This window comes from Dipteris shenzhenensis, chromosome 5 (assembly GCF_047967505.1).
Source record: "Dipteris shenzhenensis isolate YYH24624 ecotype China chromosome 5, Dip_SZ_1.0, whole genome shotgun sequence".
NCBI lineage: Eukaryota > Viridiplantae > Streptophyta > Polypodiopsida > Gleicheniales > Dipteridaceae > Dipteris > Dipteris shenzhenensis.
The window spans coordinates 2,282,990-2,299,859 of NC_141600.1; the positions used below are offsets into that span (position 1 = coordinate 2,282,990).

Here is a 16,870-nt window from a genome sequence, read left to right on the forward strand (position 1 = left end):
CATGCATTGCATGATGTATTTCTGCGTTGAGTGTGCTCTTGTGGGTTTTGTTCATACTTAATGGAAGTCTTTATTTTGAAAAAAAAAGTGTTGGTGAGACGGGGCATCCTTGCTTCACTTTGATTGCGCTCTCACTCCCATTCGGTAGACCTTCTGGGACCTTTCTCTAACTGTCTCATACAGAATTATCACACCCCATATCATGACTCTTGGGATCTACATCTCCTAAAGTCTCCTAATCATATGAGATTGCAGGCTCTACCAAAGGCCTTCCGAAGTCTACAAAGCAAGCGTAGCCTTTTCTAGGATCTCGAGCTTGCCTCGTCGATGATGGCCCATAGAGTGAAGATGTGGTCTAGAGTAGAGTGTTGTCTCCAAATTCCATCCTGTCGATGCCCCTGAGCCTCGGTGTAGGTACTGATATCTCTCTCTTAAATCTTGGGCAGTGTGTGACCAATCATAAGAGTGAGGTACTTCCTAGTGTCCATGGGGTCCCCTGCTTGTGTATCAGCACTATAGTGGTGGCACCCCAAGCAGGAGGGAAGCCATAGCATACAACATGGTTGAACATCTACCATATATCGAGGCCAAGAGCTCATGTCCATGTGCAAAGTGCTTAGTCCGCAATCCCTTGTAGTCCTCCTCCAGTAATGGAGTTGATGCAATGCAGACCGCATATTCAATGCAGTGAACAAGGTGGATGTGGTGGGCCTAGGCAGGGAGGACATATCAAGGGTGCATGGATTGGGGCATCATAGAGTGATAGTGAGTATGTGCGCTTGATAACCAGATTCATGATGGAGATAGGTGGCTTCCCCTCAGAGAGAGCCCCCCATGAAATAATAAAGTCCCCTCGGAACAAGCAGATCGCATTATCCACCCTACACAAGAGGAAAGCCCACCTATTACAGCATGTAAGATCGCATGAGATCCGTTGTGCCTCGGACATCGTCAAGTGTCCGAAAGCCTATGAGGTGAGATCTCATCTTCCCTAGGAAGTGAGTTGGGTTCTCTGAAAATAGGCTGGTTGACCACCAATTCTTTTTTCTAGCATTTTTGTCTGTGATCAACAATACACGTTTGACTGATTTGTACAGTTGGTTTTTTCAACAATCGATAGAAAGTTCTTTTCTCCGGGAAAATAAGAAGAAGAAGAAAGCTTACGACAAAGTAGATTGGGGTTTCCTAGAAAGTACGCTTATGCTTTTTGGTTCTATCATCCATGGATCAAAGGTGTGCCCTCTCTTTGCAGATCAGCCAGCCCACAGGTAGATTTTGTCAAGGGTGCCAGAGGAGAGAGATTTCAGATTATCAAATCAGTCCAACAACGATGGCTTCCTCCTCAATTATATGTAGTTTGTGGCAGAGGTTATGACTCCCTACCTTATCCACATAATCATGAAGATGAATACGAAGCAATTGGCCAAACCTCCATCGTTGGTTGTCCCAGAAAAGCATTGCTAGCATCGGTACTTTTGATTTGCTCAAATGATTACTAAATTCCATCTCTTGAAAATTAAAGTTATGTGAAGCACCCCCACCAAAGAGAAATGGGGCTGGTTTATTCCAGCCAATTCAACCCCAACACTTCATCAACATATGCTTGGGGTCTTCTTGTATCTTCTGATCATCCACCTTGCATTTCTTGTCTTTCTTCTTAGGTGAGGCTGAATCATACTTTTTCCCTTGCAGGATGGACAAGCAAAAAGCCTTCAAAATAAGTTCCTATCAGCACCCCGGGGGTGAAGGGAAGACTCAGCCTTGACAAAAGGGCACTCCTCATTCCATAAGCATATTCCTTCTAAAGTTGCAATGAAGAAGTTTTGGGATCTGAGTCTTGCATTCTTCCCAAGTGGTGGCTCCTTCATGACAATCCTACATGGAATAATAAAGATGCTCTGAAAAAGCACCTAACACCCTCAAATGGCACTAATTTTCGATGAAACAAGAAGAATCTGCAACAATGTAACATCCAAGAGTTCAATCTCAGCTAGAATCTCTGCCTCTTTGTACTCCAAAGTAGATATCAGCTTCCACTATCCTGTAGATACAAGAGTTGGGAAAACCCTCCTAGAAACCAATCCATGATCAATTTCTCAAAAATTTTAATCAGATGAGATTGGGAATAAAGTAGATCTGATAACCTAGAAAGGAAGGGATGCAAAGGAGCTAGTAAGGGTGAGAAAGTTTGGGCAAACTCTTTTCGTAGCAAGTGGTCTCCCATGATCATTGGGCTGAGGTAAACAATCCCCATCCATAGAAGGAGAATGAGACTGTATGCATCAAATGACAACGTCTTTCCAAGGTTCTTGTCCTAGCAAAAGCCCCCCAAACACTGCCTTGCAGAGCAAGCCTTGCATTGCAAGTCTAGATCCATGATATTGAGGCCTCCTTTCTGCATGGGGAGGATCAAGGTCTTCCATGCCACCCTGGCTCTGGTGTTTGACAAACCATCAAGCCCATTCAATAGAAAATTCCTTATAGGCCTTTTAAGCTGCATGATGAAATCCCTAGAATGGCACCAACAAGGGTGAACAAACCAAGCCGTGGCCAGTAGTAACTGGACCACAACCATCTTGGAAGGAATGTCGAGCTTGGATGAACTCCAAACAAGGGTTTCCTCCTAATACTCTCCAACAAAGGAGCAAAATGCTGCGAAGGAGAGATGCCCACTCTGACTTAGCAACCCAAGTATCTCACAAAAACACCCCTCTAAATCCAAGTGAAACCAAAATCAGCTCCTCAATATGGAGTGTCCTCGTCAATAATCCAAAAACCATTGGATTTATTCCAATTAATATGTGCACCTGCTACCAAAATAAATCCAAGGTTGCCATGAAAGAAGTGAGATTCCGTGAAGTGGCATTAAAAAAAACCACCGTGTCATCAACAAGCTAACTGACCAAAATCTCCTCATCCCAATAATGTATGCTTGAGAACACCAACAAGGGTGAACAAACCAAGCCGTGGCCAGTAGTAACTGGACCACAACCATCTTGGAAGGAATGTCGAGCTTGGATGAACTCCAAACAAGGGTTTCCTCCTGATGCTCTCCAACAAAGGAGCAAAATGCTGCGAAGGAGAGATGCCCACTCCGACTTAGCCACCCAAGTATCTGACAAAAAAACCCCTCTAAATCCAAGTGAAACCAAAATCAGCTCCTCAATATGGAGTGTCCTCGTCAATAATCCAAAAACCATTGGATTTATTCCAATTAATATGTGCACCTGCTACCAAAATAAATCCAAGGTTGCCATGAAAGAAGTGAAATTCCATGAAGTGGCATTAAAAAAAACCATCGTGTCATCAACAAGCTAACTGACCAAAATCTCCTCATCCCAATAATGTATGCTTGAGAACTCAAGAAGATGCTCGTCGCTTAAGCCACAAATAAATACGAGAAAGGAGCAAGAGGGCATCCCTGTCAGACTGATCTAGAGATATGAAACCCTCCCGTGTCCCCTCTAATGAACACCTACCTATGGACTGATTTGTACAAAGAAGAAACCCGTGTGATCCAAGTAGCTAAAAATACAAAGCATAGAAGGGTACCCTCCAAAAAGATCAATCTACTCTATGGTAAGATTTCCCAAAATCAAAAGATTAGAATGGCAAGCCTCTGGCCACTCTGTATAGCCCAATGTGAAGCCTCCCAAAAATGAGAAGAGCTTAAGCCCGCGTCTGAATTCTACGTAGATTTCATAGATGAAAACCAAGAAAAAGGATTTTCTCCAATAGCAATGTACAAAACATCAAAGAGCAATGATACAACAACACCAACCAAAACAGAACCTGTACTCTTGAAGGTGGAAGCACACCATACAAGAAAAATGTACATAAATATCTTTCAAGTCAATTGCCTTAAAGGCCAAGTATATACCAACACAACATGCTCTTAAATGGGCGAAAAGATGGAAAATCTTAATAAGCATTTTGATTGAATGTAAGAGGATTTCACCAAATAAAGAATAAGGCAGCATGAGGGTTTTTTCCTACATGGATGCACAAAAGAACATGCACATCAACATCAAAAAAGTTCACTAACTGGTTTAGGCCACCTAAGCATCATTGATCATTCAATGACAAAACATCAAAATGCAAAGTTCCACCATACCTTGAAAGGGAGGCCAATGAAAGAGAGGGATGGTGCCAATAATGGTGGAAATACATGCTGGTAGAGAGGTCCAACACAATTATTATTAACTTTTACTATGTCGTGTGTGTCCAAAAATGGGAAAGAGAAAGCATACCTATACAATAGACACACCATGAATGCTATTAATATGGTCTTCTTATGAGTGGTTGACATAAGTGACAAATTCTCCCAAATAAAAAAGAAAAAGAACAACTCACCCTGTGCAGTACAAAATAACATCAGCAACAACTGAAGCCCCATCTTGGAATTTGAGAGTGCCATCTTCGTGAGCCGATTCAACCTGTCATATTTTCATCAGCTTTGCATGCATTAGAAGATGCATCGTGGAGACTCTTTTAAGTTACTGAAAAGGAAGATGGAAACCATGTTTAAATACAGATGAATAAGAAAAGGACATGATGCTTAGTAAGAGAATATGAGCCTACTTTCAATTCGTATAAAGACCAACATTTAGGTATGAGCTGACAAACTTGTACCTTCCTTCACTTTTTCAAAGCCAGCCCCCTTTACAGAGACAAGCAAAAGAATTAATTAATTCATAGGACCAAAATAGAAATCGTTAAAATCTAGGGTGCCACCCAAATTTACCTAAAATAGATTGTCAATTAAGAGGATCTAATATTGAAGCATCTTTTCAAGCAAGTTTCTAGGCACCTCCCTCTAACAATCCATTTTGGTGGTCAAAAGTAGGTGCCTAAAGAGGTGTTGTTTTGTCTAGTCTTTGACTCGAGCTCTAAAGGCTCCTCCACAATCCAATATTACCTTAAAAATGCTTGTCAGCTAAGAGGATCTAATTTTGGAGCATCTTTTCAAGCATTTTCTAGCCCTCCCTCTAAGCATCCATTTTGGCAGTCAAAACTAGGTACCGAAAGAAGTGTTGTTTTGTCTATTCTTTGACTTGTACTCTAAAAACTCCTTTATGGTCCATCTTTGTTAAGAGCACCAAAACATAGAGGGTCGGTATATACCGATGCTTTATCAGTGTCGGTATATACCGATAATTTTCTTGTTGGTATATACCAAAGCACATTTTCCAACACTTATTCTAACTATTTTCTAACCTTTGCGCTTGCCAAAAAAAAAGAGTGTAATTTCCGTCGGCATTAGTGTCAGAAACGGACCAATACCTTGTAGTGATAGCTCCAGTTTGTAGAACCTTGTTTTGTTGTTTAGAGGGACTATTTGAGGATAACACTCAACAATTATAAGATAATATCACAAAGCACAGTATTGTCCTAAGGAAGTAAAAAAAGGTAGAAATTTTGATAGATATAGAAGATGCCATAAAGAAGATGAAAGCAGACCAGGTTCTCAACGGAGCAGCTGCAGCATATTTTAATATACTTGTTGGAGGTAACAAGAAGGCCTGACTTTGGTCAAGGAGACTTGGTTTAGGCCAAGAGGATTGACTAGAGTCAACCAGAGTATTTGTGCTGACTACGGTCAAAGAGATCTGATTAGGGTTAAGTATTTTGACCTCAGTCAAAATTCTTAACCACGGTCAAAGTGGGTTGACCTCGATCAACCATAGTACTTTCATTTTGGTGTGCACCGGTTTGCTTGGTGGGGACACCCACAGAGACTAGGACTAGTCTAGAATTATATTTTGCATGCAAGAGCTAACAATTAATGGGTGCCATGGTGGTGTGCTTCAGTAAATTGTTACAGGTGTCAAGAGGGGTAAAAATGCCCTATTCTCATGGAGCTAAGGAAGGGGTAAAAATGCCCTATTCTCATGGAGCTAAGGGATTGATCATGGGTGTTGGAAGGCCCCAGAGAGACCCTACCCATGGCATGAGCTTACATAGCAACTAGACAGTTGACACTTGGTACTTGCTAAGCATGGAGAGTAAAGGAACAGGAAGAAGGTGGAAAGGAGGCAAGGGAGCTAGAATGAAGGAAACATAACTTAAAATAGAAATGAAAGGAGATGGAAATGGAAAGAAACGCAAGAACCAAAGGAAATCACTTACATGACCAAAAGTTCCACTTGAGTTGATTGATGTGACAAGTGAAAGTACAACACTCATATGGAGTGGACACACACACTTAAGTACCATATGTATATGGGATAACTCCCAAGATGCCACATGGCACTCTTTCACACAAAGACTCATGAACTAGTTCCTAGTACACACTAAAACATAGTCTTTGACTATGCTCTCTCCAACATCCCCCCTTAGAGCAAAGAGTGTGAGACCCAACACGCAAGGAGTAGACTTATCCCCCCTCCACCGTAATACTGCAAAAAGGAAGTCCAACTATCCAACACCTCCCGTATGATAGTGACTTCTCAATCAGCTTGCGACCGACAGTGAGAACCATCCCTCGTCACCCCCCTTACTCTGAACTAGGTAGGAGTCTTGCATAGCCATAAGAGTAAACACCCGCTACAATCATTTTTGGGGGACTAACCAGGTCAGAGTAACCTTATTGACACCAAAGCCACAAAAGCATACATCATTTTAGAGGGACTACTCAAGGCAGAGGACCTTTATTGACTCACATAAGAGAAATCAGAATACATATGGGTTGTCATCCTCAATGAGGGTGACATGGGCAAATAGTGCTTGGTCGATGACTAGAATCTCCTCTGGGGTCTCCTCTCCTTCAACCAAGTTGGCATGAGGCTGGTCTTGTTCTTTTGCTTTCTTTGTAGAGCAATGTGCTTCAATATGGCCCTTGCGCTTACAATAACTGCACGTGATGTTCTTATGGGCTTTCCATTTGCTAGTGGAGGCAAGAGCCTCTTCAATGCCTGACGTAAAGAGCGGAGATTCTTTGTTTCGGCGATCTTTTTTGAGAAGAAGAGTCACCATATCATCAAAGGTTGTCCAAAGAGAAGGCAATGCCAAGAGGAGGCAGTGGGCAGAAGCTAACAGAAGAGGAGGCAGCAGGTAGGGAAAAGATGCAGCGCCAAGAGAGGCAACGCGGGGAGCGGGCAGGGAGATGATGCAGTGTGGGCACCAGGCAGGAAGAAGAGGCAGTGTTTTGTATAAGCAACCTCTAGCTGCTCTGTACTCAGATTTTCACTATGAAATGAAAATCCAACCAGGGGTCCAAGCCATGTTGGTTTTGCACCCTTGTACTGCGCACAGAGAGAGAGAGAGAGAGAGAGAGAGAGAGAGAGAGGGAGAGAGAGAGAAGGAGGGGGGGGGGGGGGGGGGGGGGTATATTAGCGTCCACAAGAGGCCAAAGTGGCCTATGAGACCAAAACCAATATATATGTAACTGATGGAGTCTCATCAGTGAAAGAGAACAAGACAATATTGGAATCAACTCTATTCTAATTCGGGGTAGAAATGAAATTATGAGAAAAAATCTTTAAATATAAACTATCTGAGATATTGCTCTCTCCCGCTCATCCCAATATATCCACCATGATGCTATGTAGGCCAGAGAAATCAGCACGTCTTGGCAGACGTCTCGGAAGAGAGAGAGAGACAGAGAGACAGAGATTAGCGTCCATGGGAGGCCTCATGGGCCTATGGGACAAAAAGCAAAATGTCAAAATGACTTACAACATCTGGATAGACCAGAGATTCAAGGAGTGCACATGGCATCTCATCTCCAAGTTATTATAGCAGACATCTAAAATCAGGTTCTATCATAAAATGGCCTTCATTACATCAGTTTAAGATTGAGGGCCTTGGGGTTTAGATGTGAAGGCTCTAATTAATGCCAATCCACCTCGGTAGACTGCCCATTTTCCAGCTTTGCGTGCATCCTTCACTTTAGTGAGTTCAATATTCCTTTGTTTGAGCTGAGTTGGAGTTAGCTCTTCAAATATCCATACCCTTGTATCCTTCAGCTTATTTGTATGTCAGAGAATCTTGACTCTTCCTACCCTCCTCTTGAAATAAACTTGTGCATGTGTACCTATCTGAGTGATACAACTAATATCATTTTCATCCCAATCAACTTGTGGTATCTCCTTCTTGAGACATGTGAATTTTTCCACATGTGTGTACCCCTCTTCATCTTTGAGCACTTAATGCAATCCTCTTATAGCCCTCCAATGCGTAGTATTTTCATGTTATGTGTTATGCTTCCTGTTCTTTGACTTCTACGTAAAGGTCTACTTTATTGATTTTGTTGTTGCTGACCATGATGGCCATCTCCTTCTTGCCTGAAATGACTTGGGTGGAGATCATCTCTGTGACCATACAAGTGCTGGTGCTGGTGGAGCTGTGCTACACTCTTGTAATGCTTCTGCAATGATTTCCTTTTTGCCATTATTCTCCGTGTCCTTCACCTTTCTTCCGAAGGCTGCAAGCTGGAGCCTCAGCTAACTTCCTGCTGTAGAAAATATGTTCCTGTGGGTCTGAGCCGATCCTTCGCCTATAATGCAATGTATAAGGGTTGGGTGTTGCTGCGATATCAGTGTAGGAGGGTTTACTGATAGGGTTTGAGACAAAGGTCTTCACCTTCGGAAACTCCTTCGAGGACTCCATGACGGCCTGTGCATGCATTGGAGGCCCCTTTGCTGAAGCTAACACCCCAGACTGAGCCAGGGGCTCTGAGGTTGGGTTTGACGATGTCTGTGACTCCTGTGGCCATGCTGCTCTTGGTACTGGTGCTACTGGCTAATGTGGCAGTGCTGCTGACAACAGTCAGGCTACAAGGGGCTACGAAGTGCTGAGCGATGGGCTATGTGAGGCTACGTGACGGGGAGAGAGAGGCATGGGTGGCGGATAGAGAAAAGCAGAGATGGGCGATGAGAGGCTATGCGGCGGGAGAAAGAAAGAAAGAACAAAAGATATATTAACGTCCACGGGAGGCCTCGAGGGCCTATGGCACAAAGTGCAATGTACACCACAAGGAAAAACTCATACAAGGCTCAATGGACTGAAGCCATGGGTGCACTAAGACCCTTGCTAAGTATATGCTGAAATAAAGAGCTCAATAACTCGAGCAAGTACAAAACGTATGCAATCTGAAAAAAGTTAAGAATTGGGACGCAGAAACCGAAACCTGGCACTGTGGTGGGTTGTCTGTGAGCGGTGAAATGTCTCGGATCTGCGTCTGTTGTCTCATGCTGTGGTGGCAGAGCGAAACGTGGTCTCCTCGATCTCTGAACCCGCTAAGCTATGTTGTAAGTGGCCCCTTGTCTCGGACGGTCTCCTTTGAGGAAAGTTGTGATATGCCGGACCTCAATAGAATGTGCTCTAGTCGCTCTCCATATCATGAGGCGCCTCTATGTCCCTCTCTCGGTAATCCAAACTGCCCGCATATCAAGTAACTTCTCCTCCTCCACCCCGCTGTGTCCTGGAGCTGACTCAATTGCGTAAAAATCTGTGCCACGTCACTATGTCTAGTCAACCTATGTATCCTGTGATCTGGTCACCTCTTGCTGCTCTCTGATCTGTCATAGCAGAGTCTCCCTATGTCAGCGCATCTCAAGCAAATAGAGCCCAATGCAGACCTAGTCATGGAAGTAGATTAATCATGATAGTGGGCCGAAGCTACTCCCATTCTGATAGAGACAGTGGTATTGTCCGCTGATCTCATAGTAGGCTAGGCAGGCATAGAGAAAATACTCCTCTGTCTCAATCACTCCCAGGGTGCATAACATGCAGATCTGTTGCTCTCTGGATATGCATGTTGCTCCCCCTATCTCAATCCTCAGCTGATGGGATGAAGCCCACATCTATTCAATGGCGGTCCTCAATGCATTAGAGAGAGAGAGAGAGAAAGAAAGAAAGAAAGATGTATTAACATCCGCAAAAGGCCTCGTGGGCCTCTAGGACAAGGTACAAAGTACACCAAAAAGGATGATCTCATACAAGACTCAGTGGGTTGGAGCAAAGGGCGCGCTAAGGCCCTTGTTGAGTGCTAAGATTGCTAAACTAATAAACTAATAACTCTACAGAGCTCAATAGCTCGAGCAAAATTAGATATAACCCAGAGACTAGCAACCAACTGAGAGATGAAGTATGCTGAGAGATGAGACTCGGGCTTAGAAGCCAAAGCTCGGCACCGTGGTGTCTCGTCTGTGAGTGGCAAAAATGTCTCAGATCTGCGTCTGTCGGGCTATCTCATGCTGTGATGGCGGAAGGGAGACATGGTCTCCTCAATCTTTGAACTTGCTGGGCTATGTTCAAGGGGACCCCTCATCTCGGGTGGTCTCCCCTGAGGAAAGCTGTGATAGGACGGACCTCAATAGAGTGTGCTCTGGTCACTCTTCGTGCTGCATGTGGTCTCTGCGTCCCCTCCATCCCGGTGTGTCTTGGGGCTGACTCAAATGCATAGAAGTTTGTGACGTGTCGCAATGCTCTATCAGCTCTCTGTCATGTGGTTTGATTACCTCCTACTACTCCCTGTGTCGGCGCATCTCAAGTAGGTATAGGCCAATCCTGGAAGTGGATCAATCGTGAGAGTGGGCCGAAGCCGCTACCCTAATGGTAGAGGCAATCGTATCATCCCCTGATCTGATAATAGGCTAGGCAAGCACATAGGAAATGCTACTCTGTCTTAATCACTCCTACTGTGCAAAGCATACATATCCAATGCTCTTTGGGTATGACTACTACTCTCCCCATCTCGATCTTCAACTGATGGGATGAAACGCACATCTGTCCAATGGCAATCCTCAGTGCATGCGAGACTCCTATGTCCTTGAGATACTAGGGTATGATGATGAAACCCTCCTCTGATACTCACAGGAAGTGGTCGCGGTGGTCCCCCCAAGTCCGGGACGTATGAAGCTAAAGGAGATCTAACCGTATGATACGGTTGATCACATCTTGCGTGATCGACTCGGAGGGTGCGTCCATGCTGTACTGAAAAGGGGGGAGCCTGTCCGTCTAGATATCGTGCCTGGTAAACCATGTGGATATCTGTGCATACCATGTGTCTGCTCCACTCTCTGCTAGTCGTCTGGATGACTCCAAGGCCAGTCCCGGTAATCTCCATCACGGTAAGTCTAAAAGATGACATCAATCTATAGGGGGGTCATGGCAAACTGTCTCGGTAATCTCCATCAAGGAAAGCCACTGTCTGAAAGATGACATCAATCTGTAAGGGGGTCATGGCAAACTCTGCCCATACTATCTCATGTGGAACTGAGGGCTTACTTTGAATCACCCTAGACCCCATAGTCAATTGTAGCCGCTCAAATTTACTCCACTGGGTCTTCGGTAGATCACACCCCCACAAGGGTGTTGCATACATGGCCGTCGGTTGTACCAGTGTGTTGAAGAGCCAGCTCTTTGTTGGTGGATCCTGAAAGTTTCCCTAGAAGCATTGTCTCTCTAGTCGGGCCAAGCACCCCCCCCTTGTGTGAGTCGTGCTTGGGCTGCATGGGTCATCGTGAAAAGGGGTCCTATGAAGACTACTCCCAAACATGTGTTGGACTACACTATCTCCACCACTGGCTCACCACGATAGGTGAAGCTGAGTCGACGAGTCACTGCATGTGAGGTGTTGAAGACCACAACCTTGGTTTTCCTAAGGTTGACTATCAAGTGTCTCTCTCTCTCTCCCAAACACCCTAGAGGCCTCAAGGTGTCTCTGCAGCCCTTCCGCTGAGGACGATATCAAGACTATGTCATCAGTGTATAGCAATATATGTATCATGAGGTCAGCCAATAGTGATCGCTCGCCTCCTAGGCGATCTATGAAAGATGTGATCTCATCGATGTAGAGTCCAATGAGAGTCGTTGAAAGTGGACAGCCCTGCTTCACTCCAATCGTGCTCTCGACCGAGTCTGATAGACCGCCTGGAGCACGTACTCTACCTCTGACTGACTCAAATAAGCTCACTACACCCCAAATCAGTGCCTTTGGGATCTGCATCTCCTGTAGTCTCCTGATTATGTTGGATCGCGGGATAGTGTCAAGGCCTTCCGAAAGTCTATCATACATGTGTAGACTTTCTGTTGTCTGGATCTTGCCTCATCAATGATAGCTCTCAAAGTGAATATGTGATCTAAGGTAGAATGTTGCCTCTGAAATCTTGCTTGTCCTAGTGCCCGCTGCCCCCGAGCCTCTATGTGACTACTGAGCTCCCTCTCTAGAACTGATCCATAGATCTTGGCCAGAGTATGACCACTCATGAGGGTGCGGTAGTTCCCAGTCTCCATAGGGTCACCGGCTTTGTGTATCGGTACAATAGTGGTAGTGTTCCAAGCGGGTGGGAAACCATGACAAACAGCATGGTTGAACACATGTGCTAGGACCAGAACTAAGACCTACCCATGCCCAAAGTGCTCAGACCGTAGACCCTCATGATCCTTTGCTTTCCAGTTGTGTAGTTGACGGAGTGCAGCGCACATTCTGTGTGGTAAACAAGTAACAAGTGGTGGGCTTGGGCATAGAGGACATGTCCCGTGGTGTTTGCCTTTGGACATCATAAAGGGGGAACATGCATACATGTGCCAGACATCTGGGTCAGTGATGGGGATAGGTGGCTTCCCCTCCGATAGGAACCCCCATACAGTGGTCGGGTCTCCTCCTTGGAGATGTGACAATCTCATCCATCCTCAAATGTTTGAATCCTTCCCTCCTCATGAGCATTTTCGTGCTATTGCTATTAGCTGAGATAAAAAAACACGGAGGGAATATGCAAGAGGAATGGAGAAAAGAAAATAGCAACAAAGAGGAATGGGAAAAGAAAAGGCTGAATGGATATCTGGAAAAAACAAGCTCCAGGACAAAGTACATGCCTTACCCTAATCTCCAAAATCTAGCGCACCCTAGTCTCAAATATCTCCAAATTTTTGCAAATTTCAGCACTAGGTAAAGTGTGCATCGCACGTGGAGTGTGTCTCTCTCGTCAAGCAGCATCGTGGTGGACACTCCCACAGCTAATCCATGATGCTCTCATCTCATCAAGCTCCTCTCCCTCAGCCTCACCAGAAGCTAACTCAGATGCATAGAAGTCTGTAACAAGTGTTTGTGCTCTTTTGATCTTGGTGACCTGTGGCATCAGTCCATGCTGCTCTCATAAGAGAGAGAGACAGAGACAGAGAGACAGAGAGACAAAGAATAAGGAGAGCCCAAGAAAGCTTAAAAAATACTATTACAAACATCAAATGGTTTTGATGTACAACTCGTTATATACCTCTAACATAAAGACACAACTCTAAGGTGAAAGAGGACTTTGCTGCCGTGCCCCTTTAGCTAAGCGCACCGTTGTTTGGCAGGCTGTTCTAGGAGGGTTTTGAGACTGGCAGCATTGGTGCCATATTTTTCTCTGATGTGCTTGTACACTCGGCAATGGAGAAGAGTGTGTTCTTGATTTTCTACCTCCCTTGTGGGCGGATTTTGCAAGTTCTCGCGTCCCTTGGAATTCTGGCTCATGTCCATCTACCCCTTTCCACCTCCTGAGAGATGGCCCTTATTCTCTAGATTAAACAGATGAGAGAGCATGGGGAGCCAAGGGAAGGAGGCGGCGCAGGACAAAGGGGACAAGGAAGTTTACAAGACATGTGAAATGAACCTAAAAGTAGAAAGTAAAACTAATTTGGTTGCTTACTAAGCTTATACAATCCAACTCAACAACAAAAAGGAAGAACAAGAACCTGAAGAAGAAAAAAAATCAAGAACATGTCTATATAATCGATTGCATGAGAAACCATGCAACACATCAGCGCAGCAATATGCATCCAAAGCACGTACAATTGAGGTTTTTAAAAGTATCAAGTCAGAACGAATATAGTGTGACAAACTGAACGGCACTCTAAAAGACCTCAACTATCCAAGATATAAAGTGCAATGACATATTTTCATTCTCAATAGGTTGTAAAATACCATGAGATGCAACCTTATATTATTTGAAGGACCAACATGCTTCTTCATATCAGTAGATGTATCCCACTTTCTCCCTGCCCAATGTACTTCACTTGCCACTGTTGCTATTTCTCTAGCAATGTCAACCCCACTTGACGAATTTCCAATAACCACCACCACCTGAAACCAATTAACCATACATAAGTGGACATGGGAAATAAAAATAGTGCCATATCAATTCACAACCAGTTGGACATGCTATCATTAAGTTCCACATATTCCACAGAAAAAAAAAGTTGTAGACACGGGACTTGTTTCATGCCCAAAAAATTCGCACTGAAGTTTCTACAATTGCAGAAAACTACCTTCATTTTCCAAATTTGTTTCTCTGTGACAAAAAAGGTAAGAATGCTCACCTCACAAATATAGATGGAATGTGGTTGCCATTGAGAATTCCCTGGCCCAAATTGTCTTGGTTTTGCTTTCAAAACATAGGAGAAGAGGTGACTAGATACCAATGAGCTTCAACAAAAAATTTCTTGGAAAAGGAAGCACAAACTAGAAGATGCTCTGAAGGACTAGGGGTTTGAAACATGCTCAAAGTGCTTAAAGACTATGAAAACACATGAAGCTGGAGATATTGATGTGCGTAAAGAAACTATATGGTTGGCACCATTTAAATATACTCTGAAATATGCATAGTTGCACGCTATTTTCCATATCCTCAGTCCCCAAACTATTAAAAATGGCAATGCTACTAAGGACTGGCTAGGGAGATCTAAACCAGAAACATTACACTTGTGGATATTTCGAAGCCATATAAGGCACTCATCAAGCCATCACACTAGCATGGAAAGACCCCAGAGGGATGGAGGATGACGACATGATTAGTGTCTCAAGACAAAGGAAAAATTCTAGCTAGAGATGAACATAAACACACCATTGGTGCTTTTTGTCTTCAAGAATGTGACAGTACATGACGGTAACTTCTTTCAAAAGCACAATGAATTCAAATGCCAGAGCAAAGGGACATGTGTGGTGGACACACTGACTAAAACATGCACACGAAGATACTCTCAAGAACCCAAATCAATTGATTGATTACAGGAATAAACCAGATATACAAGAAAAGGAATGGAGGGAGGAAACCCTCAATACAAGCTAGAAGTCCACTGTGAGCAGCAAACTAGTTGAATGAAGATGAGTGTATACACCAAAATAACTCATCTACTACAATAGAATCTCACTTTCTTTTTTGAACCCTTTTGCTGACGTGAGGGATCACTAATATGGGCTCATCAAGGTGGGTAGGAACCATATCTTTCTTAAAGACAAATTTTAGAAAAATAGGTGCTCATGGGACAAAAAGCTGGGGAGCCATCGCATTCTTGTTTTTTTTGTTGATCACCAAAACCAGCCAAACTTTGATAGCATATATCTTTTGATTGACAAATCCAAATGGGGTCATCTAGCATATCAAATCAAATGGCAAGACATGATTTAGATATGTATCATGTTTTTTGCACCATTTAGTAAAGTGTACGGATAATTTTCTCCAACAAGTTTAGAGCACCGTTACCAATTTAGGGTATCATTTCTCAAGTTAAATCTTGGTAGGATAGGCCGCTTAGCTGCTCCTTCTTTGCGGGGGATTTTGTTTGTTTGTTTTTGTTTTTTTTTTGTGTTTTTGTTCTTTTTTTTTTGGGGGGGGGGCTTCTGCAGGACCAAAAAAAAAAAAACACTAGTAGGAACGTCCTCACAGGTTGCCACCATCTGTCTCACCAACCCCTAAAATCTAGCAGTCAAGGTTATATGAGTAGCTAGAGATCCACCACACATTTGTGAGATCCCTCCAGTGAGGATGTAGAAAGAAAGAAAGTTTATTCAAGTCTTTGAAAGATCGAAGGGTCTATGAGATTGGAAAAACCCAATACGATGAGATGATGGGTGGAGCCACTAAACGGGAGACAAATACAAGTACAAAAACTCTTTGAAACCCATGTGTAATGTGGTATCATTGTGCTGGTCCTTTGTATGATGTTTGCAGAACCAAGCCCATAGGGTGACTAAGAATGGATAAGAGGGTCTTGGCAGAGAGAGGCTCCAACGGTGGCTGGGGTGGCGGGTGACATGAAACTCATGATAGAGTGCTCACGGTGGTCAATCTGTGTGGTCCGCTATGGCCTCCTAGCTGTGGTCTACATCAAACAAGTGCCACAGTCACACCTGCTGACTGTGCCTCTGGTCTAGCAAACATGGAGGGAAGATCCCCAAGCTTGATCTATGTAGCAACAAGTTTGTCATATCTCTTGCTCCAAGACTCGGCTATCCCATCTCCCTCAGGACTATTGGTCTATGCCATCCCTTTGGGTGGAATATGGCTGAGCATCCTCATCTTGTATATGTGCCTTGAGCAACTAGTCTTTGCATTGTATGGCCTCGTTAATGAAGGCCACCAAACGTCTCTGATCCGGGTGAACCAAGAGGTTGGAGAGGGATTCGATTCCATCTCTAAAGGGATAGTGGTGACGACCTTGGATCTCATAGTACACAAGGCATCTGAAAGCCAAGTGCTCCTCTAACTCAAACTCATGAAGATCGCATAGGGTGCATATGCAGCCCTCTCTAGGAATGCCCTCAACCGATGCATAGTCGATGTGAGGAAACACAGAACTGGGCCAATCGAATCCTCAAAAAGTGGGGGAGGTGGATCCAGGCATAGCCTAGCGGATCAATGAAGCCCTCCTATGACATCCATAAGCAATGATCTCTGTAGAAGTTGAGCTTGCTAGGGCCTAACCAAGTTCTGTATGTGAGTAGTTGTATGAGATCCTCCCGATAACCTAATTAGCCTCGTGACAAAGCGAGCAGAATAGAGGGGGCAAAAAGGGGAGCAATCTGTCCATGTGGAGTCCCATGCTCTCAAACCATCTGCATGTATGGGCATACCATCACCTTTGTGGCCAAGTAACTTGCAACAAT

The 16,870-nt window shown here is 44.1% G+C and overlaps 1 protein-coding gene across 1 annotated transcript in view; it reads right to left on the reverse strand.

Annotated features, from left to right (window-relative positions):
- Positions 1-16,870, reverse strand: part of LOC147901486 (flavin-containing monooxygenase FMO GS-OX-like 4) — a 103,029-nt gene that overhangs the window by 36,383 nt on the left and 49,776 nt on the right. Inside the window, exons 3-5 of the mRNA XM_087374340.1 lie at positions 13,910-14,068; positions 4,354-4,436; positions 4,115-4,250 (exon numbers count right to left, since the gene is read on the reverse strand). Coding sequence (XP_087230466.1) covers positions 4,115-4,250; positions 4,354-4,436; positions 13,910-14,068 — 378 coding nt within the window. The remainder of the gene's footprint in view (positions 1-4,114; positions 4,251-4,353; positions 4,437-13,909; positions 14,069-16,870) is intronic.